Raw genomic sequence first — 27,264 nt, forward strand, 5'->3', positions numbered from 1 at the left:
GTTTATGAAGCAGTGTGCACAGACAGCTGCAGTGACGATAGAAAACAACTGAGAAAGTGTGTACAATGGGCAGGCTGGACTATAGCCTTCATCTAAATATAGAAGTAACTAAAAATAAGAAGCCTCCTGAGTGACGGATTTGAGGTTTGATGCAGGGACCATCTTAGGGTGGTTATAGTGGATGTGAGGCAGCCTTGATGGAAAGCCTGGCCGGGTCCACAGGCACCCTGGCTGGTGCCCGTCTGTAGGAGGCTGGGTCTGTGGATTGCCCCATTTTACGAGTCCAAGTATGCAGACGTGGCCTTGATGCTGCCCTGATAATTCTGATTGAAATATGTGATTAGCTTTCAGGGCTGGATTATTTCTGAAGCCTCTTTTATGGAGAGGTTTGTTTCCTCCAGGTAGAAGTATCACTACCTAGTGGCTAAGAGTGGGCTCTGGAACCAGGTTCCTTGGGAATGCGTCCTATTTTTATGTTTATTAGCTTCATGACTCTGAACAGATTACGCTTAATCTCTCTGTGCCCCGTGTCCTTGTGCATAAAATGGGGATCGTACCACACCACTGTCGAACGCGGTTGTTGTGAGGAATGACTGAGTGATGAAAGTGAGGTGTTTAGAATATGTTCTAAGAGGGACTCAAACGTTATGCATTCAAAGCAGTCTCTTGTGGGGATGGGAAGATTCTCTAGCTAGTAACCAGAGGCTGCTCGGTTTTGATCTCCTCCCTGCCCTCTCTTCCACTTCAATCTGCACCAGGTGGATTGTCTGATAACTAAGTTTATGAAGTATACTTAAGGTAGTTTCCTTTCGCAAGTAGAAAGAAGTAGATTCTGCAGACTAGAAGGCTGAGACCCCTGGGCCCCTTTTCAGAGATCAGGATTCCCTTGGTCTGAGGTCGGGGCTGTGTTTGCACGTGTTAGATGGTTGCTTAAAAATCCTTAGGTGATTCTAACGTGCAGCTAAGATTGGAGGCTACTCTCTTAGGTCACCGACTATTCTTGGTTAGTGATCCTCTTTTTTTCATCTGGGTGGAATGGTAAGATGATTGGAATCTTATGGTCCCATGCAGACCATCTACAGGAGTGTTTGTGGATAAAATTCTGTGGTCTGCTTCATGGAGATTTCTGTAATGACAACCTGGTAGGTAAACTCCTTTATCCTCCTCTTCCTCGGTATAGGAGGGACACGTGGTGACTGGATTGCCGTGTTGGCTTGGAAAGCCAGGGACTGGAGAATGATTCCATCCTAAGTGTTCTCTCAATAAGACTCAGTTTCCATTCTTGGCCATTGGCCATCCACGTGTCCTTGCTGAAATCTTCCTGGGGCTATTCTTCATCTTTTTCTTTTTCTTTTTTTTTTCCAACAGTTGTTTAGGGACAGACTGGTAAGAAAATGGGGGAAGAGGATCCAGGCAAAAAGCTAGTTCCTTCAGTGGCTATTACTTTAGAAAGAGCCTGAAGTGAAGGGGAAGCTGGCGTAGGAAGTTGCAAAACTCTGTTTCTGTGAGCTTTCCAAAAAGCCTCTGTAATGTTCCTGTGTGATTTATTTTGAATACTGATCTCATCTGGTGCTACTGACAATTGGGGCCAGATAATTCTTTGTTGTGGGAGGCTGTCCTGTGCCTTCACGTTAGCAGTATTCCTACAAACAACTCTCAGCTAGTCGTTTTTAACCCCCTCCCCCCAAGTTGTGTCAAAAATAATCTTCAGACATTGCTAAATGTCCCCACAGGGGCAAAGTCTCCAGTTGAAAGCACTGGCCTGGTTGATTAGAATGTATATACCTACACTCCCCAGTTAGGGAACTGTTATAGTGAACGTCAATATAGGAAAGCAGGGCTTCCCTGGTGGTGCAGTGGTTGAGAGTCCGCCTGCCGATGCAGGAGACACGGGTTCATGCCCCGGTCCGGGAAGATCCCACATGCCGCGGAGCGGCTGGGCCCGTGAGCCATGGCCGCTGAGCCTGCGCGTCCGGAGCCTGTGCTCCGCAACGGGTGAGGCCACAGCAGTGAGAGGCCCGCGTACCGGGGAAAAAAAAAAAAAAAAAAATATATATATATATATATAGGAAAGCAAATCTAGATCTAAAATTATTTTAAAAATAAGTTTCAGAAAAGCAAAAGCCCCCAATTTTATGCAAGTTATAAAAATCATAATTCAAGGGGCAAACATGGTATCTTTCCAAGGCTTCAAAATGTCTGTTTGTCTCTCTCACTTTAAGTTCTGTCCTTAAGGCTCACATTCATTTGACTTTAGCACTGGTTTCTACCTGTTAAAGACAATTAGGGACAGCCTTGGGTTTGGAGAGTCAGCCCCCTTGATCTTACTCTGTCTGATGCTGAGTGAAAGATGGCAATCCGCAGTGAGCACAGATAGCCCTCCTGCAGGAAGTAGATTAAGCACCCTTTGCTGTAACAGGAAAGGCTTCTGTGACAGCCAGGAGAGCCAAGGCACCTTGGTCAGACCAAGGAGTCGTTAAGCACTCAGCAGCCTTTGATTTGCCGGCAGTGCTTGCTTCCCTGCAGTGCCTGTGGAATTCAAGGTTCTATTTTGGGCTGATGTTCCGTGCAGAGTGTCTGGTGCTCCATTCTGCAAACAGAAGACAACCAGACAGCAGGAGGGGCAGCCAAGAAAGAGGAGCTGCACAGATTTACCTTCCTGCAAACAGATATGGTCCCATTCTCCAGATTCACTGAAGTCTCACAGATACCAGTAGCACATGGCCTTCTAGTTGTTTGTCGATAAAATGTGGAGCCATGTGCGTTTTGTAAACTGTCTGTGTGCGATGCTTATCGTCACACAGCACATGGCCCGCTTCTGTGGGCCCTGCTAGGGAAACCCTAACACCTAGTCCTGATTTCCAGCTGCATTTGATTAATGACACCCGTTGAGTCCTGTGTGTGGAAAAAAATGTCGGTTCAGAGATTAAGAGCCTCCATTTGTATCGTTTTAAAGAACGTTAGTGGATTATATATTATTTGAGTTTCACAACAAGCTGATAGGATTGGGAAGGACTATATCTACAGTTTTTATGGATTAAAAAAATGTTCTCTGGAGAGAAACAGACACTGGGGTTTTGTGAAATTTGGTTGGAAAGAAGTTATTATTTGTCTCCCAAGTTAAAATTGTAGTGTTTTTCCTTTTTTTTTTCATAGTGTATATTTAGCTCTCCCTGGTTTTTTTTTCCTTTATAAATTGTTTTGGTTTTGTTTTCTTAGCTTGGGGGAGGGGCAGGTGTTTATGCTGATCTTATATGAGTGTGTCTATGGAATTCTTATTCTTATATGACAGTAAAATGGCTGAAAAGCAAAATAAAATCATCGCTTAAGGATGAGATTCCAGCTAAATGTCTTTATTGGCCGCGTCTAACCTTTTCTTACTCCCTTCCCCTCAGTCGTTTTTTTCAGTCAATAACCAGTTATGATTGGTTCCTCTTTGGAAATGTTTGAATTGGAGAATCTGCTAGTTTAACTTACATTGTTCATGTATCTCATAAGGCAAAGATTTTTTTCCTTCCTCCATTAAATTCTTGGTGAATGCATCTCATCCAAGTAAATCAAAGATAAATCAAAATGTAAGCTTACATTCATGTGTTTGTACTGCTCCTGACCTCATTGTTGTCTATCCGGCTAATGGTGAGTGGGACGTGCTAGCAGCAAAGGTTTCCTCAGTCACAAAACAATCACATTATGATGTGAAAATAATTTGAAGAAGCAGAGAAATGATCACACCTGTTCACAACAATGAACGTTATTTATGGCAGCTTTTGAGGTAGTCTATAGGTCCTGTCCTGCTGGGCCTCAGCCCTGCCCTGTACTGCCTCATTCTCTGAGACTGTCCACCCACTGTTCATCTTTTTTTTTTTTTTATTGGGGTAGAACTGACATATAACATTATATTAGTTTCAGGTGTACAACATCATGATTTGATATTTGTATACATTGCAAAATGATCACCACAATGTCTAGTTAACATCCATCACCACACAGTTACAATTTTTTTTCTTGTGATGAGAACTTTTGAGATCTACTTTCTTAGCAAATCTCAAATATACAACATAGCATTATTAACTATAGTCGTCATGCTGTACATGACATCCCCAGGACTTATGCATTATAGCTGTAAATTTATACCTTTTGACCCATTTCACCCACCTGCCCCCCAACCCCCTACCTCTGACAACCCCCAGTCTGTTCTCTGTACCTGTGAGGGTTTTTTTGTTTGTTTTTGTTTTGCTTGTTTTGTTTTAGATTCCACACATAAGTGAGATCATACAGTATTTGCTTTTCTCTGACTGACTTATTTCCCTTAAGCATAATGCCCTCAAGGTCCATCCATGTTTTTGCAAAGAGTAGATTTCCTTCCTTTTTATGGCTGAATAATTCTCCACTGTATACCCCTGCTCATCCTTTGTCTCTTTAGTTTTGGCTCTGCTTCCTCTCTGTGCTGCCACGCGTTAACTGGCGCCTCTTTTATGCCAGGTGGTGATGTGCTAAGTGCTGGGCATAGAGTGAAGTGGGACAGGAAGTTCCCTGCTTTGATTACTTCCTCAACCACCTCTCAGCCTTGTCTTCAGCTTTCTGGAGCTGTCTGCATGTGTACTGGTAATTAAATGGGGACAGCTACCTCCACCACAAAGGGAATAATCCCTTCAGGGTCTGCTCTTAGAGGAAGGTTTCTTGTGGTAAAGGAAGAGTAGGAAGTCGCAAATCTGTGTTTGTATGGGGTTGCATAGAAACTCGACAATGGTGTTCTATAAGCCTCTTCAGCTGGAAAGTGTTCAGAGAAGGCCTTGAAGTGTGAGAGCAAAAACAGGACTTTTTCCTGGTTTGGATTCCCTGTTCCTGCCATGCCAGTGTCTCTCTTCAGCATTCTTAAAGGGCACCACTGTCAATTCCTGCCTCTCTGGCTCTCTTAGATGACTAAGTTCCCCCTAACCATGTGTTGACTATCTACTGCTATGTAACAAACCACCCAAAACAACCATTTAATTTGCTCACTGTGCTCAGCAGTTTGGGCCGGGCTCAGCTGGACGGTTGTTCTGCTCTCCTTGCCTCAGTCACTCTTGTGACTTTGTCATCTGGGCTTGACTGGGGCTGGTTTAAGATGGCCTTCCTCACATATTTGGTGATTGGTGGGCTGGACCCCTCTTTCCTTGAGGTCTCTCATCCTCAATAAACTAGCTTGGGGGTTTCATTGTATGGTAGGTCCAGGGTTCCTGGGGGACCAGACAAGAACCTGCAAAGCCACTTGTAGCCTTAGCTCAGAAGGCTTCATATATCACCACTTATGTCACATTCTGTTGGCCCAAACAAGTCACAAACCAGGCCAACCCAAATTCATGGGGTGGGGTCATTGACACAAAGATCCGTGCTTAAAGGGATGGGAGGAATCATCACTGTCATCTTTGCCAATTGTCTACCACAACTGCATTGCCTTTTCTCTTTCTCTCCTATTTTATTAATTTTTATCTTCAGTTAAAGGCAGAAGCGTAGCTAACAGGGTAAAAAAAGAATATATACTGTAGAATCAGATAGACCCACAGTTATTGATTCATAGGACTTCTTTTATATTCTAGATATTAATAGTTTTTGCCAGTTTTATGTGTTGAAGATAACTTTTCTCAGTCTATAATGTATCTTGTTGCCTTTATGGTGCCTTTTGACAAAGAAAAGTTTTTAATTTTAGTAAAATCTGATTTTCTATCTCATAGGATTTGTGCTTTTTATATCCTGTTTAAGAAATCCTTCTCTCTCCCCTGGGCAACAAACGTTTTCTTCTATATTTCCTTCTGAAAGATTTATAGTTTGGACTGTTCACTTTCTGGTTTATACCTCCCTGGTACTGATTCTTATGAATGATGTGAGTTAGGGTTCAGCTTTTTATTTTCCCATGTGGGTAATCTGCTGTCCTAGCCACATTATCAAATGTTCCATTCTTTTCCCCTGGATCTGCAGTGACACATCTGCTGTACATCACACTTTCATACACGGGTGGGGCTGTTTCTGGGACTCTCTGTTCTGTTAGCCTGTCTTCTTGCTAATTCTGCACTGCCTTATATTATTGTAACTTTAAATACATTTTGATATCTGGTAGGGAAAGTATCCCAGTCTTGTTTTTCTTCTCTAAAACTGTCTTTGGTATTACTAGCCTTTTGCTCTTTCATAACAAATTTAGTTCCAAAAATAATGCTGCCAGTGTGGTCTGTCTGAATTCGGATTCTTTGGCATTTGTTGAGATTTGTGTTATGGCCTCATATGTGGGCTCTTTGCATAAACTGCTAGTCCTTGTGAATAGGATTTAAAATTCATGGATCTTGATCCATAATAATTATTCTTGATGTTTAATAATTCTTGATGTTTACATCTTCTATAGTCTGACTAAATCTATTTTGTGTGGCATTTGGAGAGCGTTCTTTACGTTTGCCTAATATATTTTCCATCCCTATACTTTCAGTCTTCTGTGTCTTTTTGTTTAGGTCTATTTCTTGCCTATAAGCATATAGGTGGGGCTTTGTATGACATTATTCTGGTTTTTATCTAAACATGAAGTTTAAATACTGAGTTTAGTCTACATTACATTTATTTAGAAGATCCATGTATTTTGTCTCATTTCTATCATCGTATTTTGCTGTCTTGATCTTGTTTGTTCTTCCTGCCCTTTCCTGTACTCTCTTTTGGCTGAATTTCTAAACTCCACTTTCCCCTTTCAACTTATACAGTCTAATTCTTTTCTTTTAGTGGTTGCCCTTAAAATTTTAACATGATTTCTAACAAAACAAGACCAAATTCTTTTTACTTCTCACTTGAAGCATAAAAGGACCATGAAATGGTTTAAACACAATCACCCACCATTGCTTTGGTTTTTATCTTATATGTTTTACCTCCAAATGCCTTTTTGGATGTGTGTGGAGTGTTGTTTTATACACTACAACTTGCCCGTGTGAATATCAGCTCTCTATTTATCTCTCTGGTAACCTCATATACCAGATTATACATGTGTGCGTGTGTGTATATATGTTTTCCCACCTGAAGTACATCCTTTAGAGAATTTTTTTTTAGCGAGGTTCTATATTAGTAAACTTTCTCACTCTTTGTCAAATGATTTTTATTATATTTTTCTTCTTGAATACTATTTTAGCTTGAAATACAATTGTGTTGATAATTTGAGCATTTGAGAATTTCTGTGCTCTAGTGAGATAATGTCTTCAGATAGGCCTTCCTAGCTTCTTTCTAAAACTCTTATCCTTATCCATTGAGTGTTTAATTTTAGTGATTATAGTTCTTATTTCTAAAAAATTTACTAATTTACCTGGTCTTTTCTGAAAGTCTCTCTTTTCTTGTCCCCTGCCCCCCTTTTTTTTTAAAGCGTACTCGTTTGACAATCTCTATCTGATAATTGCGGTATTATTCCTTGGGAGTCTTGTTGTAGCTGTTGCTTCTCCCTCGTGGGGACTTGCTTCTCCTGTGTTTATAATAATGGATTATAGGTTCTTGTTTGACCCAGCTTATGTGTGTCTGACCATTAATATGATCCCATCATTAAGGATGAATCCCTCTAGAGCAGACTTGTTTTGGCTTCCGCCAGATGCCCTTGGAATACAAATTTAGAACAACTTTATGGCAATTTTTCATCTTGAGGATCACGGACTGAATTCCTGTATTGAAGTCCTAACCCCTGATGTGAGGGTTATTAGGAGTTGGGGGCCTTTGGGAGGTAATTAAGTTTAGACGAAGTTATGAGCTGGATTAGTGTCCTTGTAAGGAGAGGAAGAGAGACCAGGGTTCACCCCCTCTCTCCTTGCACACACAGAGAGCGGTCATGTAGGTGCCCAGTGAGGTGGTGGCCATCTGCAAGCCAGGGAAAGGGCGTCACCAAGGAAAGAATCTGCTGGCACCCTGATCTTTGATTTCCAACCTCCAGAACGGAGAGAAATAAATGTCTGTTGTTTAAGCGACCCAGTCTGCAGTCCTAGTTACAGCAGCCTGAGCAGACTAAGACATTGGAGTCCCCAGAATGTAGGACATAGTGTAAATTTGAATCTCAAACACCCATGCAGCCAGCCTGTGGTTGTCACCTCCAAGAAGAAACCCTTCTGCCTCCATCCCCACTCATCCCAGAGTATGGGCAGAGTTAAATCAGCTTCCTTTTTCCTTCTTTTTTTTTTTTTTTCTCTTTTGCCAGTGAGTACTTTTGAAAAAAAATCTTTTTGAGTCTTTTTGGGGTAAAAGTGTAGCCCTTCAAAGGAACCATACGAATGTGGGAGATTTGATTCTAACTCTCCAGTTTGTACTGACCCAACAGTTGTTTTCTGTCTCACGGCTTCACAGTTGACACCAAAGGCTCCAGGGCTGTGGTTCCCAAGCTGAGATGGTTCTGCTGTTGGGCTCTGTAGGGGTGCGTGTTTGATTGTCACAGTGGCTGCGGAGTGCTCAAGGTACTTAGAACCCAGGAGCCCGGGGGGGGGGGCGGTGGCTAGTGCCCTGTGTACCTGCCGTGTGTACAGTTTTCCTCCTAAATGTTTTCCCCTCCTGGCACCAACAGGTTCCCGCTCCCTTTGGGAAACACTGCTCTAGGGTTTGGAGTTTGGGGACTGATGGATTACTCAGCACTGCCATGGCTTTGGGACTGGCCCACCCCTCCTGCTTCCTTTGTCTTCTTCATTTTGGGCTCTGGGGATTTCTTGGAGCTCAGCTTTATGTTTAAAAAGGATTTGGGGAGACTTCCCTGGTGGTCCAGTGGTTAAGACTCTGTGCTTCCACTGCAGAGGGCATGGGTTCAGTCCCTGGTCAGAGAACTATCCGCATGCTGCATGGTGCAGCCAAAAAAATAATAATAATGGGGCTTCCCTGGTGGCGCAGTGGTTGAGAGTCCACCTGCCGGTGGGGGGGACACGGGTTCGTGCCCCGGTCCGGGAGGATCCCGCGTGCCGCGGAGCGGCTGGGCCCGTGGGCCAAGGCCGCTGGGCCTGCACGTCCGGAGCCTGTGCTCCGCAGCGGGAGAGGCCACAGCAGTGAGAGGCCTGCGTACCGCAAAAACAAAAACAACAAAAAATAATAATAATAAAGAAAAAATATAAAAAGAATTTTGTTCTATTTTATTGATACTTAGAATTCCTAAGTGTTTTGTAGAATTAGGGTTTTTTTGCTTCCTTTTTAGGATACCTGACCCACAGTATTGTTAACAGTGAAAATCCTTTCATTCCTTTTCCCACTATTTTGTGAGCAACCTCTAGAGCCCAGGCATTATGATAAACAGTGGAGATATGCAGGGTCACAGTGTGTGGCTGTACCATCTGGAGGTCGCCATTATGCAGATTACAGCGTGAAGGTGACCTTGTGTACAGCCTCGCCACCCTGCTTAGTGCTGAGGGAGCGTGGTTCCTGCCATCTCAGAGCTTAGCGCTGTTCAAATCTTCCCCTTCTTTCTAGCCCCAGAATCTAGGTCATTGCCCCCATTTAAAGTATTCAATCACTCTTTTTTCCTCTGGTGGTGACGGTGTGACATTGTTGATATCCACCAAGTTAAGTGGGCCTCTCTCTTGGATGGCTCCCACCATGTTATTGAGTGAGCAAGTAATTAAAAGAAGTGCAAGAACATCGTAGAGCCAGAACTCTGCGACTAGGTGCGGAGAGGCGAGGGGGTTCGGACAGAAACTTACAAACCATAGAAAGTAGGCATTCGCTTCATTGCTGCTTCATTCCAGAGGAGGGGAAGGGGACCACAGGACGCAGCCTTGGAGCGAGGTTTGCTCAGGGATTGGCTTCTTTCCTTAGTTTCCCAACCAACCTAGAATTTGATCAGAAAGTCATGCTAAACAGCTTGTGACTGTAACCGTGTCATTGGAATAAGGCAGCCTCTTTGCAGACTGACGCTTTCATCCAAAGAGTCAGAAAGTGGCTCCTTCTCTTCTCTTCTCTTTCTTCCCTTCTCTTCTTCTCGTCTTTCTTCCCTTCTCTCTCATCGGGTTAGAGTGATGGTGCTGTAGTCCCTGACCCAGTGCCTGACATATTCTAAGATAATGGTCATCAAACCACTGTCTTATCAGACTAGCTAGAGGTTTGTAAATATACTAGGGACTCGTTATTCCAAGTGTGGACCATGGACCTCTTGATTGATAGCATCTTGGAGCTTGTAAGAAATGCAGAATCATAGGTCCAACTGTATACCTACTGAATCGGAATCTGCATAACATGAACCCCCAGGCAGTTCAGATGCTCTTTAAATCTGAGAATCCCCCCAGAGGAAAGAGATCTTAATGTTCTCTTCCCCACTGCAGGGGGCTACCATAGCCAACCACTGTAGTAGGGACTTGGTAAAATAGGAAAGAAAGTTGCCTGCACTTTTGCATACATAGAATATGGTGGGAAGAGTGGGTGAAGTTTGCCAGGTAATCTATATGAAAGTTATTATTTTTTTAGTGTTCTTCTCAGAATGGTTTATTCGGTTATTTTAGCAAGGAAGTAATTGATCCAGCAATTAATTTGATTATAAATCAATCAAATAATTTAATTTTATTTAAATTTTATTTCATAGATAGATGGATAGTAAATTATTGTCTTAGTCAGCTGGGGCTGCTGTGACAGAATACCACAGACTGGGTGTCTTAAACAACAGATATTTATTTCTCACAGTTTTGGAGGCTGGGAAGTTCAAGATCTGGGTTCCTGCTGAGGGCTCTCTTCTGGCTTGCAGACAGCTGCATTTTCTCTGTGTGCTTACATGAGAGGAGGGGAGCTCTGGTGGAGGCCCATCCTCAAGACCTCATCTAAACCTGCTTAGCTCCCAAAGGCCTCATCTCCACATACAGTCCCATTGGGGATTAGGGCTTCAGCTATGAAATTGAGGGGGGACATAAATATTCAGTCCACAGCAATGATTGTATATTATAAAATATGTATTATCAATAATAAAAATATACTGTTATAAAATAATAATAATAGTGGTAACAATAAAAACAACAAAAACTGACATTTATTGAACCAAGATCACGGAGCACATACTTGGAGCGTCTAACAATATATGTACACGTCATGAGCTTGACCCCACACTCCCTTGCACTGGCATGGCTTATAGCAATGACTGTACGTGCTGACCCACGTGTTCTTCTGACTTCACCTTGCAGGGCACAGCCTCTGCAGCCAGCAGGGCAGTAGTCCTGAGAGTGCTCCGGAGGAGACCGAAGGGCCAGACTTGGAATCCTCAGATGAGACTGATCACAGCAGCAAGGTGAGAGATTTCCATTTGCACATCCCATGTCTTGAACCACCAAAGAATCACAGCTGACACGTCACCTCTGCAGCTGTATGTGGTTAGAAGGCCCCTCCACGGGACCAAAGTGTTTTTACTTCTGAGATGTCACTAAATAGGATATGAAATCCAAATTATAGTCTTGAGAACAAACCCATATGTGAGAATATAGGGCAGAGCTCACTCTTAATGAATTAAAGTCTCATTTCATCCCGTTTCCTTCTTATGCTTCCATATATATATGATGAAACAGCATCTAAAATGTGTACAATTGGGTCCGTTATACTTTCTTGCTACTCATGGTTTCTATAACAGACTCCCTTTGCATTATCTCTGTTTAGCTCTTGTGAAAGGTGAGCACCTTTTTTTTTCATTAAAGGGAAAGAAACGATCTTTTTGTTTAATCCAAATACAGTGATTCTTACCCGGTTGAGCACTGTGACAAAGCTCTTATCCTGACCCTTTGGTGCAACTGCGAATTTGTTTTCCATAATTCATCATGCTTTTATTCCACTTCCTAAAGAGTTCTATGTGTCAATAACCTCTTCTCATCACAGTCTCCAGAGTATAACAATTTGAAAACTCTGTTACCTGTATCTGAAAGACCCCTCCCCAGTAAAAACAGTGATACGTGATTATGTCTGTATTTATTCGTCTTCTGTTTTCAGAATGTCGTTGACATATTTATGTTGGTCCCCCTGTCTGTCTCCTATTCTTTTGCTTGACCTTGACCAGTCACTTAACCTGAGCAAATCATGTAACTTTAAATTATACCTTTGTTTTTCTCATCTACAGTATCAGGTGATTCTTGCCTCTGTCCAATAATTGGATGGTTGGCTGGGTCAAAAATATAACTGATATTGATAATGGAAATATACTCTTCAAATCCGAATGATTATTTCAAAAACCTACATTTCTCTGTGTATACTTTTCTGCCTCTTTTTGTCTTTATATATCTTTGTAGGACTTTCTTGAGTGCATATGTTAGACTATCTTCAGCATTGCTTTTATCCATATGTTTCTCTTTTGCCATCATAGGATCATCACTCTCAGTGTCTAAGTTGAGCACAGTATAAAATTTAATATTTTAAAGTAATTTTAATGTTTATAAATTTAATATCTGTAGACTGAAAGGGCTTTATGTTGTTGGTTATTAATTAAAAAGCCAGTAAACGGAAACATGCATGTTTCATTTAAAGGCAAAAAAACAAACAAAAGCTGTTTAAAGTTACTTTTTATTTTTGTGGCCTTTTACCTACTTTTTCGGGGAGGTGGGGGAGGGTGAGTGGCCCTCAAAAGAAACAGATATTTCCGTGTGAGGTAAGATATTTTGAAGGCTATTTATTAAATGGTTCTATTATTAAACTAAAAATGTTAATTCTCAGTTTCTAATTTGATTTGGGAGTACAGTTATTTTTCCTGTATCTAAGACATTTATTTCTGAATACTTTTTAACTTGGATCATTTTTACCTCACTATAATAGCCGTGTTCCACTCCCTTTGTGGATTTTGAGAGATTGTTTCCATTTTAAATATAGTGAGTCATGAAGTCCCAAACAGGGTCCTCTATAATATGGGGTTCTGGCAGCAGAGAGGAAGGAAGAGGCCCCAGGGTTTTGTTGACTCATCCCAGGTGCCTCTCTGATTTCATGGTTCTTTCTCCTGAGAACAAGACCCTGAAACGTGCCTGGAACAGCCAGGGTCAAGTATAGGAGCAGGCGATGCTGTTCCTGGATTTCACTGTAGAAATGTGCGGTAGGCTCTCATAAAGGAGAATATCTTTGAAGTTATTGACAAGTTTGGGTAATGATCTGAGTATTTTTAAAGATCATAAGGTGGACTCATTGACACCATAGGTTCACAGTCCTTTTTTTATAGACTGGATGTACGGAGCACTGTGTGATTCTGTACCTGAAAATACTCCTGGTGTTGGTTTAATTCAGATTTTATCTTCTTTATTTGAATGATTTTGTTATGAGTAATAAATGAGAGCTAATACTTAGGTAGTGTCTTGTATATATTAGATATTAACCTCTCATTCTCACAATACCACTGAGAGATAGACACTGCTATTCCCCCTATTTTATAGGTGGCAATATTGGAACAGAGAGGTTAAGCCACTTACTGAAGGTCACACAGCTCTGAGATGACAAAACGAGGCTCTCTGTTGTTAACTGCTTTGCTGAAATGACCTTCTGGCCAGATTGTTAAGGTCTGGTATTAAATACCAGGTTTCAAAAAAGGAAGGAAGGAATTAATTAGTGATAGTATAAGCCAGTTTAGATATACAGTTGAACCTTGAACAACACGCGGTTGAATTGTGAGGGTCCACTTATATGTGGATTTTTTTCCAATAGTAAATAGTATTACCGATCTGCAGTGGGTTGAATCTACGGATATGGAACCCTGGATGCGGACGAACCACGTGGATACGGAAGAACTACGTATATGGGGGTAGGGGGGAGTATAAGTTATACGTGGATTTTTGACTGCAAGGATATTCGGCACCTCTAACCCCCGAGTTGTTTAAGAGGCAACTGTATACTCATTAGCCACTTAAATATTTTTCTAATGCTTAAGCTTCGTGAAATATTTTTCTAACGCTTAAGCTTCGTGTCTTTTTTCATGATTTAAAGTAAGAGCAAGTGTATATCTTAAGTTTCTTGATTAAGGATCAATATTTTTTGATGCGGCTCCTATATCAGTGTGTCATTTTTCTTGAGGATAAACCAAACATTTGTAGTTAAGCTGTAAGCTGCCTAAAAGTGGAAGGATGATTTAGCCTTAATGTGAACGCACCAGGCTGGGTGTAGAATGTAAAAACTAGATAAATAGATAAACAAACAAATGAATAAATGAAATGAAACAGGAAATCATTTTTTATCTGCCTGAATACGTGAGGGCTGTCGATTCTTTTTGTTTATTTCTTTAATATTTTTGCTGCTCTTCCTAAATGAATCATTTTGTGAAACAGTGGGCAGGATAAAGAGAATGCACGTTAGAGTTTTGTGTGTTGTTACAAATTTTTTTTAGAGGGCAGTTTTTGCGGCACGTGGTCTTCGGGGGTTGAGCAAGTAGGTAATTGTGAGTTTGTTGCTGAGCCGTGGTGACACGGGACTGTCACATCCACCGGGCTGGGCTGTGGGACTTCCACACCGCAGGGACAGTCTGGCGGCCTTTCTCTTTGTAAGCCACGTCCTTCCTCTTATGACTGTGGGTGACAACCTCAGAGGACCTCCTCACCGCCCCCCCCCCACCCACCCACCCACTTGTTTCCCTGCTTCTAATTGAAAACTCTTGTCTCTGGAAAAGAATGCTAATTAGCTCCGGGCAGTTCTATCGTGCATTCCAGACCCCCTGGCAGCTGTGATTTTGTTTTCCACTTAGCCAATGTATGAGAATCATTTTCAGAGCATTTCCAATTGGAAAGCCTTCTTTTTTCTTTTCAATCCAAATTGTTGTTGTCTTGGAAATGTTTGGTTTTTGTAACAAAGCATTCGGGGGACATTGTGAAAATATGAACTGTTAAAAAATGTTTTGGTTTTTAGTGTCTGCTCTCAACTCTGTGAGGGGTGTCTTCAAAGTTTGAGCCGGGCGGGTTTAATATTCCTGTGCAGTGCAGGATGCAGGCCAATCAGCTGATCTCAGTCTGCAGGGTAGAGACGCTCACATCCCCGGGAGGCTTTTTTTTTTTTTTTTTTTTGCATTGTTTTCTTGCCTCCTGGCTCTCCCTTTCTGGAACTTCTGCTGTTTAGCCAGGTGAAAACAAAGCATAAATTCTGGTTTATCGGTTAGCCTTTGACTCCCTCCCAGAGGGCACTGACGGGCAGAGGGGGCTGCGGTCGGGTCGCGCTGTCGCTGTCCTTGCTCTGTAGAGATGCAGCCGTAGGTCTTCATGGCACAGCCAGCATGGGCTGTCTGCATGGGAGGATGCTCTCTCAGGAGCCAGAAGGCATTTGGTGCTCTCCGAGTATTTTAAGAAACTTCTGTTTCTTTGTGGAACGTGTCAGGAGGTAGAATTATCATGAGAATACCTTCCCGATGATGTCTGCTTTGTGGAAAATAAAGCGCAAGCCCAGGATTGAAAACAGTGGCAAGTCCGGTGATTCTGTATATCGGACGCTTCACCTGGTGAGCACTGTTTGAATTCTATCTTGCTAGCCTTTGTGTATGTTACGACTTTCTAGCTGATTTGTTTCCCAGTTCAAATGATGGTGATATGCTTGTCCCATGTCTCCATATTGCAGCCTTCTGCCCTTTAGATCCCCTTGTGGACAGAGAATATACATTTTAACATGGGAGTGGGGGGCATCAGTAGTTGGAGTGAAGTCGAGTTTGCCAAGAATCTTTACACATATCTGTTTTTTCATTTCTAAATGACAGAAAGGTGGGTTGTTATTATTATTTTTAAAATTAATCGTCACTTGAATGTTTCCCTTTTTCTTTTGGGTGTTGAGATTTTGAACATGTTTGTGTTACATGTGTGATAAGTCTCCCCATCTCCACCTCCAAACGGGTAGCCTAAGTATTCAGCAAGCAAGTGTTGAGATTTTGAACATGTTTGTGTTACATGTGTGATAAGTCTCCCCATCTCCACCTCCGAACGGGTAGCCTAAGTATTCAGCAAGAAGAATGTTCAACTTGCCTCCTATAAAGTTTTAAGTGCTTTTGACTTTATTTCTGCTTACTTGTGAAGCAGGTGGATTTACATGTGTTGGCCCAGGGAATGTATTAATGATTTAATGTCAACTGACCTATATTGTGTATGCCAATTCCTATGGTAACTGTTGCCTCTTTAATAAGAAAAATTTTTAGTGGGTTAAGGGGGAGGAATAATTTAAAATCAAGTTAAACCATTTAATAGTTAAATATTAATATCAGAGTCTGTTGACTGTTAGATTTCGTGTCACTTAATGAAATTGAACTTGGACAGTGAGTACACGTGATTTACTCAAGCAAGCCTTTATCCTTATGGAATGTTTCTTCTTCAAAGTTTGTTCAAAAGGAGACCAAAAAGATGCCAGAGAACTATAGGGGTTATCATTGTATATGAGGGTCTCTGAAATTATGGAATATGTTACTTTGGTGTTTGTTTCCCAAAAAAGCTTAAATAAAGGCTATAAGATTTCAGGCCACTCTGGCCCCTTTTAAATCTGTGGGAAGTGTTAAATCGGTCAGACTCAAAGGACAGTTTTAGAACTCTGAACTCATCCCGAGATAGAAATTGCCTTTAGTGGTTGCATAACAGGAAGAGCTTTAACAGCTGGGTAGCTTGGGTTGGTAGTGTGTGCTTGAAAGCCTACCCCCCTCTTTTTGTACTTTCTTTTCATCTTCCACAGGAAGAAAGTGATATTATAAACATTGAACTTCATGCAGACCTCAGTAAACGAGCCCATTTCCTCCTTCAGTTGTCATGTTCATTTCTGTACGTTGGGTGGGTAACTCTTCATCCTGACAGTAGAACAGCTCTGCTACCCTTTAACAGTTTTAACTGGCAGCTCTGAAATGCCCATAAGCGCTTTTTGTGTCCATGGTGACTGATGGCAGTGCTCAAACGGGGAGAGGTTTGGACTTGGAGAAACTGTGTCTGTCTTCTTCTTTCCAGCAATCCTTTGCTACTTGTACCGATTCCAGGAAACTTGGCTTTTAGGAGCTATGTTGAGGACCTCTCATGGCAGCTTTCTGGGCTACAGTGCTTGATGTGCAAATGACCAGAATGCCATGTATCACTCAGTGGTAGAGTGAGGAAAGCACTGCACTCAGCTCCTTCTACGTCCTATATCCTGGCCAAGCTACATGGAGAAGCTCCTAATGGGTTTTTTTAAATTAATTTTTATTGGAGCATAGTTGCTTTACAATATTGTGTTAGTTTCTACCGTACAGCAAAGTGAATCAGCTATACGAATCCATATATCCCCTCTTTTTTGGATTTCCTTCCCATTAAGGTCACCACAGAGCACTGAGTAGCGTTCCCTGAGCTATACAGTACATTCTCACTAGTTATCTATTTTATACATAGTATCAATAGTGTATGTATGTCAATTCCAACCTTCCAGTTCATCTCCCCCCGCCGACCCCAGGTCCTAATAGGTTTTGATGCAAACAAGTTTGGCCACAGTATGGGGGCAGGGGGACTTAAAAACTGGGCCACAACATGTAAAATCTCTAGGTTAGAGGTATTCTAAAGGAGACCTGCATTTCCTTTTTTGGGGGGTAATATTTTAGTAAAACAAAATTCTCAAACTTGATGATATCCTTTGAAGTTGTTTCCAAGCAAAAATTTCATTAAGAGCCTTATAAGTAACACCCCTTGATGATATATACAATATAACTTGTTATTCTTTTTGTTTATTTATTTTATTAAATTTATTTATTATTTATTTAGATAACATGGAATGGACAGTAAAAAGATTATGTCCATATTGACCCAGTTCCTTGATAAACCTGAGAGTTTATAACTTGAATCAGAGAAGGGGCTTGCCAGTGGAGAAACTGCTTCCCCCCCACCCCCCGATAAATCTATCTTAGCTTAGGAAGACTGTGTCTTATAAGGAAGGGATGCCTAAGGCTCTGAACTCTCAGAAGAGGACTCAAGGATATTTTTAGGTATCCCCTGGAATGCTAAAGGTATTTCCTAATATAATCCAGGACTTGGCTCGGGAGGGATGTGCCAGGAAGAAGGTGGGGAGCCTGGCTGTTTGATGGGGGGTTGGGTAGGAGATGGCTAGGTGTAGAGCACTAGAGCCCTGGCCCTCATCTCACTAACCTGAGCTTTCCCTGAGTTTTTCCCTGAGATTAAAACTCAGAATACTGAACCTTAGAGGTGGTGGACTTGACATAGGCAAAGTCAGGAACCCTACTCACACTCTTAAAAATGGAAACCTTAAAGTATTTATCGTGAAACGGAGGGAACGAAAACCCAGAAACTCCATGTCATGCCTTTCATTATTCAAGCCAGATATTGCTGAGAATGGCAACAAGTCAGCGTGGTGCAAATTGGGAGCACAAAGGGAAATGTCTTTTGAATTTCCTGCGTTTGATATGTCAGAGTCCCAAGGTTATAACTTGCCTTTTTCTTAAAGTGTGGGACATCCTTGGTGTAATCTGTGAGGACATTGGAGTTCTCATGGCAACTTGTCTAAATGATAAAACTGCAGAAAGGTCTCCTGTGTCTCTGATGGGAATATGGGAATGGATTTAGGTATCATGAGTAACAGCTATGTTATTAATTTGTATGTAAATGACAGGCAGCTGTGGTTATTGTTGGGACATTTAGAAAAGCATTGTTTAAGCGAAGGTGCCAGTTATACATTTGTTGTTTTGATGAGTGACAAATCAAAGTGACAGAGGAGAGTTTGGGATTAGCTGGAGGGCAGGGCACTTAAGCTGTCAGCTGTTATCACACTGTCTTTCCTTGGGATTTTCATTTGGTGAGGCACAACCCCACTTCCATGATGTCTATGTTATAATGCAGTTGCCTTTTACAGTTATCATGAGATCATCTAAAAGGCGTGTGGACATTTTTGTTAAAATGGACCTACTTGTTCCTTTTTAATTATTAGGACAAAGCCATATTTAACTGTTTTTATTGAATGATGACACTGAGTTTGTAAAACCCTAACATAACTAAATCAAACTGTTTAGTTTATTTCTACTGAAACAGGCTGTGATTAAAAAAAGTAGTTTTTCTTTTTTAACAGCCTTATTGGGTTATAAGTCACATGCTTTACAGTTCAGCCCATTTGGGTGAGTTTTTCAGCAGTCACCAAAGGGAGAATTCTTTGTGGGGATAGTCAGTGTCTGACACACTGATTCCGTAGGGAACATTTGACAGTGCCACTGACAGGTAACTAATACATCCCGGCATATAAGACCAGGATCTGTGCTAGCAATAAATAAGCTGTGTAACCATAAGAAAATTGGATCAATAATTACGTGGATTTGGGTCCTGGCTCTGCTCTTTCCTGTCATGACATTGCTGCTAATGCATCCTTGTTAAGTTCTGAGTTCCCATGTCCTTGTCCTGTCTTTATTCCGGGCTTCCTTCCCTTTGGGCTATGCTAATGAGGGAAAGGCAATATGCTAATGAGGAGAAGGCATGCTAATGTTAGCTACCTTCCTCTGTGTTTAAGAATTACCCCCATGGGATACACTTGGTTTGGTTCCTCTGCCTACCACGAAATGCCAGCCTTGACTTTCAGCTCTTGGCACCAACAGTTGTTTTCGGAAGGATGGTCTTCTCAGGATGTTCACTTTCAAGAGTGAGCAGGTGGGATACCCACCTACTCACTCCTGAAAGTAATCCTTTATCTGCGCAGGTCTGTATTGGAAATACTTTGTGCCTAGGGGTGAATTGGACAATAGAAACAGGGAAGAGCAGTCCAAGAAGATATGCAAGGAGATATGCATGAGATATTTGCAGAGTGGTACATTCGAACAAATACTAATAAATTAATAAACTAGATGTTGTGCTACAAAATAGCCTTTGGAATAATACCATAGAGAGCTTTAAAAAAATGCTAACACTTGCACATCCCGTCCTAGAGATTCGGATCGAATTGATCTGGATGGTGCACTGGGCACTGGGAGGTTTAAAAACTCCCCAGGTAATTCCTACATGCAACCAGGGTGGGGAATTACTGATTCCACAGGATTTTCAGTGGTCCATCTTCAACCCTTGCTTTGAAGAACTGTTTTGCATAACTTGAAAAGTTGGAATTTTAGAATTCTAGATTCCCAAACTTCCACCTGAATCATCCTGGACAGAGATTGGGTGGGGAGTGAGCTCTCCTATTGAGGTCTTTTTCAGGGGTCAATGCCCCTTAGTTTTAGTTGGAGGAGGGGGGAGGTGGTGGGTGCTGGTGGTGGTGGAATCTTTCTGCCTTGGAGAAGTTGGAGAGACAGAAACTTAAAAAATATATATATATGTGTATATATATATATATATGTATATGTATATATGTATATATATATATCTGTTGTTATCTAGAGAGTTGCCTCCGTGTCAACTTTTAATAGAGACAGAAGACTCTGCTTATAAAATCATCTTCCAGCTTTGCAAAGTAAATATGTATAGTGCAGTGAACTGAGAGTCTGATAATGAATTACCCTTGTATTTTGGGTGAAATGCACTTGTCCGTATCTTCCTCTCCTCATTGGAGAGCTTCTTGCAGAGTAATTAAGGACACAGGCTTTGAGCCATGCTGCCTGGTTCAGATCCGAGCTGTGCAATCTTGGATGAGTTACTTAACCTCTCCTGGCCTCTGTTGTCTCGACTGTAAAATAGGAATGATAATAGCCCTCACTTACCAAGTGGGAGGATTAAATGAATCAGACCAGTGCCTGGCATGCAGTGATCATTCAGTATGTGTCAGCAGTTGTTATTATGGTTGTTATGAGCATTCAGTGAGCTCTCAGATGTGTGGAGCAATTTGGGGAAACGAGAGATGTGATTCATGTGTGGCAGTTCATTAACCAGGAAGAACATCTTTAGGAGGGACAGATGTCAGACAAGTCTCTCTAGTGAGGGATAACTTCGTCTGTCTTGCCTTTTCATCTGTGCTCTGAAGAGCACGGAACAGGTGGCCGCATTTTGCCGCAGTCTGCACGAGATGAACTCCTCTGACCCGAGCCCGTCCCCCCAGGACTCTGCCGGGCCTCAGCTGGCCACCATGAGACAGCTCACGGACGCCGATAAGCTGCGCAAGGTCATCTGTGAGCTCCTGGAGACGGAGCGCACCTATGTGAAAGTACGTCTTCTCCTGCCCTGCATCCTTCCTTCCGTCCTTCGGAAGGATGCAGGCTCTGTGTTGATACTGATTTTGACTAACAGCAAAGCCAGATCACGGTCTTGAAGGGTATCTTGGTCTCTCTATGGAATTTGGCCTTGATTCTGAATGTTACGATCTCCTTTTGTGTTTTAGGGAAGCATATCTATTCTTATAGCACTTCGTTGATATAAATAACTGATTGATTGACTCAGAAAGGAGATGATGGTGGATGTTAAGTGAACCTTCTGACCTTTCTAAATATGTTGTTGAGCTCATACTAAAATTGAATTCGTTTTTGACAAATTCAACTAGTAGTATCTTCACAAGCTACTTTGAGTCTAGGCAGAAAGATATCAGGTCTGTTTTGTGTTATCATTTGTTCTGACATTTAGTTATATTCCTGAAACTATATCATTTGTTCCTATATAATTTATAATACATACAACTATTGTTTAAAAATGATTAAAGAAGACAATTTAAAAGTGATAAAAACTTTATTTAAAACTTTATTCATGAAGTGGACAGTCTCCTTTTGTAGAACTGTAAAATGGGACAGAAGGCAAGAAGCTTTCATAGGGTAAAGAATAAAGAACAAGGAAGAGACAAGTAGATAATACTTGATTGGCTGGGGCCACGTAGTCAACCTTGGTTGGGGTGAGAAGGCCCAGAGTTGGCCTGGCATTTGGAAATTGGCTGAGTGGATATACTACGTTCTGGTCAAGTGGTGTATTGACAGGCACACAAAAATGATCTAAATTTGGGTTTGCTGACCCGACACCCCAGGCAGAAATGGCTCCATCTTGGGCCTGGAAAGTTATTTCAACACTATATAATTCATAATATATTCCTAGAACTATATAATTCATCTAATTATGATAATTGTATAATGATATACTCCTCTAACTGTATAATTTAGTTATGTTTAGTTCCATGTTACAATAGTATGATCTGTTTTAGTCTTTAAGTCAGAGGTCAGCAAGTTATGGTCCTTAGGCCAAATCCAGCTCTCTGCCTGTTTTTACAAATAAAGTTTTATTGGAACACAGCCACACACATTCACTTATGTATTATTTATGCCGCTTTCCTGTACAGCAGCAGAGTTAAATAGTTGCAACAGAGACCATATGGCCTGCAAAGTCTGAAATATCTTGAGAAAAGTTTGGCTCACTTCTGCCTCAATGGACCTCAGTGACGTAAAGACTGAAATGTTAGCATTTGGGACATAATTTTTTTTTCTTTAGATTCTTTATAGACTTTTAGATGTGCTAATCACATATTCTTTCAACCCTTAGGACTTAAACTGTCTCATGGAGAGATACCTAAAACCTCTTCAAAAAGAAACTTTTCTCACCCAAGATGAGGTATGGTGGCAATTGTCTGAACTTCGTGAGGGTCACACTATAGCTTGACTTGGTGAAGAGGAAGGACTGGGGAGTACACACAATACTGAAAGCATTTTGAATTCATTTAATTGTAATAAATAGATCAAATTATTGCCTGCGGAGCTCTTGGTGTGCACTTGGAGAGGAAGGAGGGAGCTGCCCCACCTTCTGGTGGTGGGAGCATTACCGTAATTTATAAATATGGGTAGAAAAACTTTGAAATCAGAAGCAAATAAAGGTTCTGCACACTAATGAAATACGGGGTTGATGAAATTCTTTTGCATTTTCCAGCTTGATGTGCTCTTTGGAAATTTAACTGAAATGGTAGAGTTTCAAGTAGAATTCCTTAAAACTCTAGAAGATGGAGTGAGATTGGTACCTGATCTGGAAAAGCTTGAGAAAGTTGATCAATTTAAGGTAAGTCTCATCCTCAAATAGTGTAAAGCTTCCTCTTAATGTCAAGGGTGGGCTATCCTATAGGTCAAGTCGAATCTCCTAATAACACATCGCAGGAGGCATTGTTGCCGTGGTCTTGAGTCTTCACTGAACTGCCAGTGGAGTCATTTCCTAAAGGGAGTCTGAGAGGGGAACGCACTGCATCTTGCTTTTCTGGCTGAGGTAGAACCAGTGCCACTGACTTGCATTAAACTGGTGTATCTGCTGACTTCTGCTTTGGAAGATGTGCCTTCCTTTTGTTCTGTTTATGTAGGGGCCTTTAATACTTGCTATTAACAAATTAGACTAGCACTCTTGGTTTTCCAATAAACAAATTAACTTATCTTGTTCTGGGAAACTGGTTAATGGAAGTGCTTATCAATTATCTAGGAGGAAGACAATCTTCCAGCACACAATGTCCTTGTAGCCTTTTTTTTTTTAATTTATTTATTTTTTAATTTATTTTATTTTTGGCTGCGTTGGGTCTTTGTTGCTGTGCGTGGGCTTTTCTCTAGTTGCAGCGAGCGGGGGCTACTCTTCACTGCAGTGCACAGGCTTCTCATTGCGGTGGCTTCTCTTGTTGCGGAGCACAGGCTCTAGGCGCGCAGGCTTCAGTAGTTGCGGTGCACTGGCTCAGTAGTGGCTCCCGGGCTCTAGTGCGCAGGCTCAGTAGTTGCGGCGCACGGGCTTAGTTACTCCATGGCATGTGGGATCTTCCCAGACCAGGGCTTGAGCCCGTGTCCCCTGCATTGACAGGAGGATTCTTAACCACTACACCACCAGGGAAGCCATGTCCTTGTAGCCTTAGTGAGGATTTATGACTAGTACCTCAGTGAGGATGCTGACAGCTTGTCTCCTTCTCCTTGGTTGGCTTTCCCTTATTGCAGAAATTTCCTGTGCTGTGTTTCTGATTGACAAGGGTTCACTGATTTGTGCACAATGGTGTTGGCTTACATGTCACCCTCATGTACTTTTAAAAAACAGATTAATTGAGGTACAATTGATAGACAATACACTACATATATTTAAAGTGTACAGTTTGATGAATTTTGACATACATGTACACCTGTGAAACCATCACTTCAATCAGGATAATGAACATAATATCACCCCTAATTGTTGTTCCTGCTCTTTCGTGATTCCTCTCTCCTTCCTCTTTACGGCTGCCTCTTAGCCACGGGCAACTATGTCTGCTTTCTGTGACTACAGATTAGTTAGCATTCTGGAATTTTATATAAATGGAAACATATAGCATGTACACTTTTTTATGTGGTATCGTTTACTGTGTAATTATATTGAGTTCCATCCCTGTTGTTACATATACCCATGATTATTTTTTATTGCTGAGTAGTGTTCCATTGTGTGGATGCACTGCACTTTGTGATCCTTTCCCCTTTCTTGGGCATTTGGGTTTTTTCCAGTTTTTGGTGATTACACGTAAAGCTGCTGTGAACATTTATGTACAAGTTTTAGTATGAATATATGCTTCCATTTCTCTTGGGTAAATACCTAGGAATGGAATGGTTAGGTCATATGGTAAGTGTATGTTTAACGTTTTAAGAAACAGTGGAACTATTTTCCAAACCGGTTCCAGTGTACAGTCCCACCAGCTGTTCGTCCTCATTCTTACAACAAGGTCGGGTCACTCTTGAATTTTAGCCATTTTAGCAGGTAGATGGTGGCACTTCATTGTGGCTTTAATTTTAGTTTCTCTAATGACATGACTATGAGTATCTTTCTATGTGCTAATTTGCTTTCAATATATCCTCTTTGGTGAAGTGTCTTTTCAAATCATTTGCCCATTTATTATATTGGATTGTTTTCTTATTGTTGAGTTTTGAGAGTTCTTTGGAAATTTTGTGTATGAGCCCTTTACCGATATATGATTTGTAAATATTTTCTCCTTGTCATACAGTATCTCCCAAAGAGAAGTTTTTTTTTTTAAGTTGATTTCTTTTTTTTTAATTGAGTAGAGTTGATTTACAATGTTATGTTAGTTTCAGGTGTATAGCAGAGTGATTCAGTTACACACATACATACGTATACGTCTGTTCTTTTTCAGAGTCTTTTCCCTTATAGGGTTATTACAAAATATTGAGTATAGTTCCCTGTGCTATACAATAGGTCCTTGTTGGTTATATATTTTATATACGGTAGTATGCATATGTTAATCCCAACCTCCTAATTTATCCCTCCCCTGAGAAGTTTTTATTTTTTAATGAAATCCAAGTTTTCAAATTTTTTCTCTTTTGGGTCATACTTTTGCTGTCTTATCTATGAACTCTTTGCCTAAACCAGGGTCATAAAGATTTTCTCCTAAAAGTTTCATAATTTGGGGATTTATATTTAGGTCTCTGATCTGGTGTGAATCAAAGTCAATTTTTTTGCATATGAATATTTAATGTTTCTAGCACTATTTTTTGAAATGACTATCCTTCAGTCCTTTTCCACTGAATTGCTTTTGTGCTTGTGTTGAGCTTGGGTTCAGTTGTCCATATAGGTGGGAACCCTCATACACTTTGACTCTCTTCTAACACTTGCAGAAACCTGGCTGTGTAATGTTAGTATGTATACAGGTTTGTAGGATGAGATGAAGACTACCCCTTCGATATATTTTTGTGTGTCATCTCTTTACAGTCCCTCTGCAACAGGAGTCATTTAGAATGCACACACATATTCATACACATAAGCATATGGACATATATTCATGTATAGTTCTCTATTTTTATTTGGATGTAATTTTAGACTTACAGAAAGGTTGCAAGGATAGTATAAAGAATTCCCAGATAGCCTTCTCCCAGCCTTCTTCCAAATGTTAACACATTTGCTTTATCCTTTCTCTCCCTACCTATTTCCTTTATGTGTGTGTGTGTGTGTGTGTGTGTGTGTGTGTGTGTTTCTCTGTATATAGAATATCATTGTTTTCTCTGAACCATTTAAGTGTAAGTTGCAGGCATAATATCCCTTTAACCCTAACTACTGCATATAGTTCATTTTTTGTGTGTTCAGAAATTGCTTGTGTTAGTTCGTTTTTCTTCTCTTCAGGGTAGTTGGTCATACTGTCCATTTGAAGTACAGTGTGGTTCATTGATAAATTAATTAATAGGATATTAGAACACCATGATAAGGGCCAGTAGTTTGTCAGTTAATCAAAAAGTTGCTTAATGTGGAACATAATAAAAATGCGGACAGACCGGAAAACATTTGGTTTTAATCTAAAATATCTAACATTCATTATATTCATGTAGCAGGCTTTTGCTGTGAGTCCAGTTCTTTGCGTTTAGAGTCAGTTGATCACTTCAGGAGAGTTTAGTTATCAGAACGGTGATATGAACATAACTGTGTTGTGAGCAGAGTTCTTCTAGGGAGGGGTTGGTGCGTGATCCTTTTAGCAAGTTTACTCTAAGCAGTCAGTGCTGTAAATTCCATTTAAGTGGAACTTTCTTCCCCGACCTTCATTTCACTAATTTAGTGCCTCATCTGACCCTCTCCATTCCATCTGTCAGACATGACAACTGGTGCATGTTCAATAGTCTTGGCCCCGGGGCTGCTCTCTGGCACTTCTGAGTTGGCTTCTGGACAGTCAGCGTTCACTCTTAAACCTGTTGCTGTTGGTTTCCGCCATTGCTACTTCATTTAAATCCTAATTATGTATTTGTCAAAAAATATAAACACTTGTTAAAATATTCAAATTGTGTTGCCTAAGACAGGATTAGAAAAAAAATTGGTCCTGAGGTCAAATAAGTTTTGATAAAATTTCCCCTTGGAAGTTTGCAGTGTCCGTCAGCCAGTGAGAGGCTCTGGGAAGTCCTGCAGAAGAGAAACACAGGGGAAATGCAGCCTTTGTGTAGAAACCCCTCATGTTTGTGCACACTTTGTGCTCTGAGATCATTTTTTAAGGCTGGAAGAACAAATGAATACCTTAATGTTCTGTCTGTGTCTGCTGTATGGTATGTGCCTAGTAAATATAAAGTTAAAGAAATGAATGGCTTGATATGGCTAAAGTAAGACGTTACAATTCGAGCTTTTTCTTCTATAGTTTTTCTCATTTGATTGTTGAATATAGCTCAAAGGATGACTATACCTACAGAGTCAGACTGCCCCTCCCAAAACCCTCTCGGTCAAGGCGGGGAGGTTTGGGGAGGGATGGGGCTTGAGAAGTAAAGGAGGAAAAGTACAACATGTAGGGAAATAATTTAGGCCTCTAATTACCAGTTATGTGTGGTTCATAATAAACCTTTTTTGTTTTTAATATTCTATCAGATTTCTCTACATTGTTCATTCAATAAAGTGCACTTTGTGGAACCCAATTTATCACTCAAATCCAAAACACACATACATGGAGTCTAAAAAAAAAAAAAGTGGTTCTGAAGAACCTAGGGGCAGGACAGGAATAAAGACGCAGATGTAGAGAATGGACTTGAGG

The 27,264-nt window shown here is 41.0% G+C and overlaps 1 protein-coding gene across 8 annotated transcripts in view; it reads left to right on the forward strand.

The window, feature by feature from the left end:
* TIAM1 (TIAM Rac1 associated GEF 1) overlaps positions 1-27,264 on the forward strand; it is a 397,588-nt gene that overhangs the window by 342,620 nt on the left and 27,704 nt on the right. For 7 of the 8 annotated variants that reach the window (XM_030880742.2, XM_060297858.1, XM_060297860.1 and 4 more), the window contains 4 exons: positions 11,127-11,230; positions 20,821-21,000; positions 22,314-22,382; positions 22,695-22,820. In XM_030880742.2, coding sequence (XP_030736602.1) covers positions 11,127-11,230; positions 20,821-21,000; positions 22,314-22,382; positions 22,695-22,820 — 479 coding nt within the window. Of the gene's footprint in view, positions 1-11,126; positions 11,231-14,996; positions 15,383-20,820; positions 21,001-22,313; positions 22,383-22,694; positions 22,821-27,264 lie in introns of those variants that run through there. The other variant, XM_030880747.2, reaches the window with a different exon arrangement.

Source organism: Globicephala melas, chromosome 4 (assembly GCF_963455315.2).
Source record: "Globicephala melas chromosome 4, mGloMel1.2, whole genome shotgun sequence".
Taxonomy (NCBI): Eukaryota; Metazoa; Chordata; class Mammalia; order Artiodactyla; family Delphinidae; genus Globicephala; species Globicephala melas.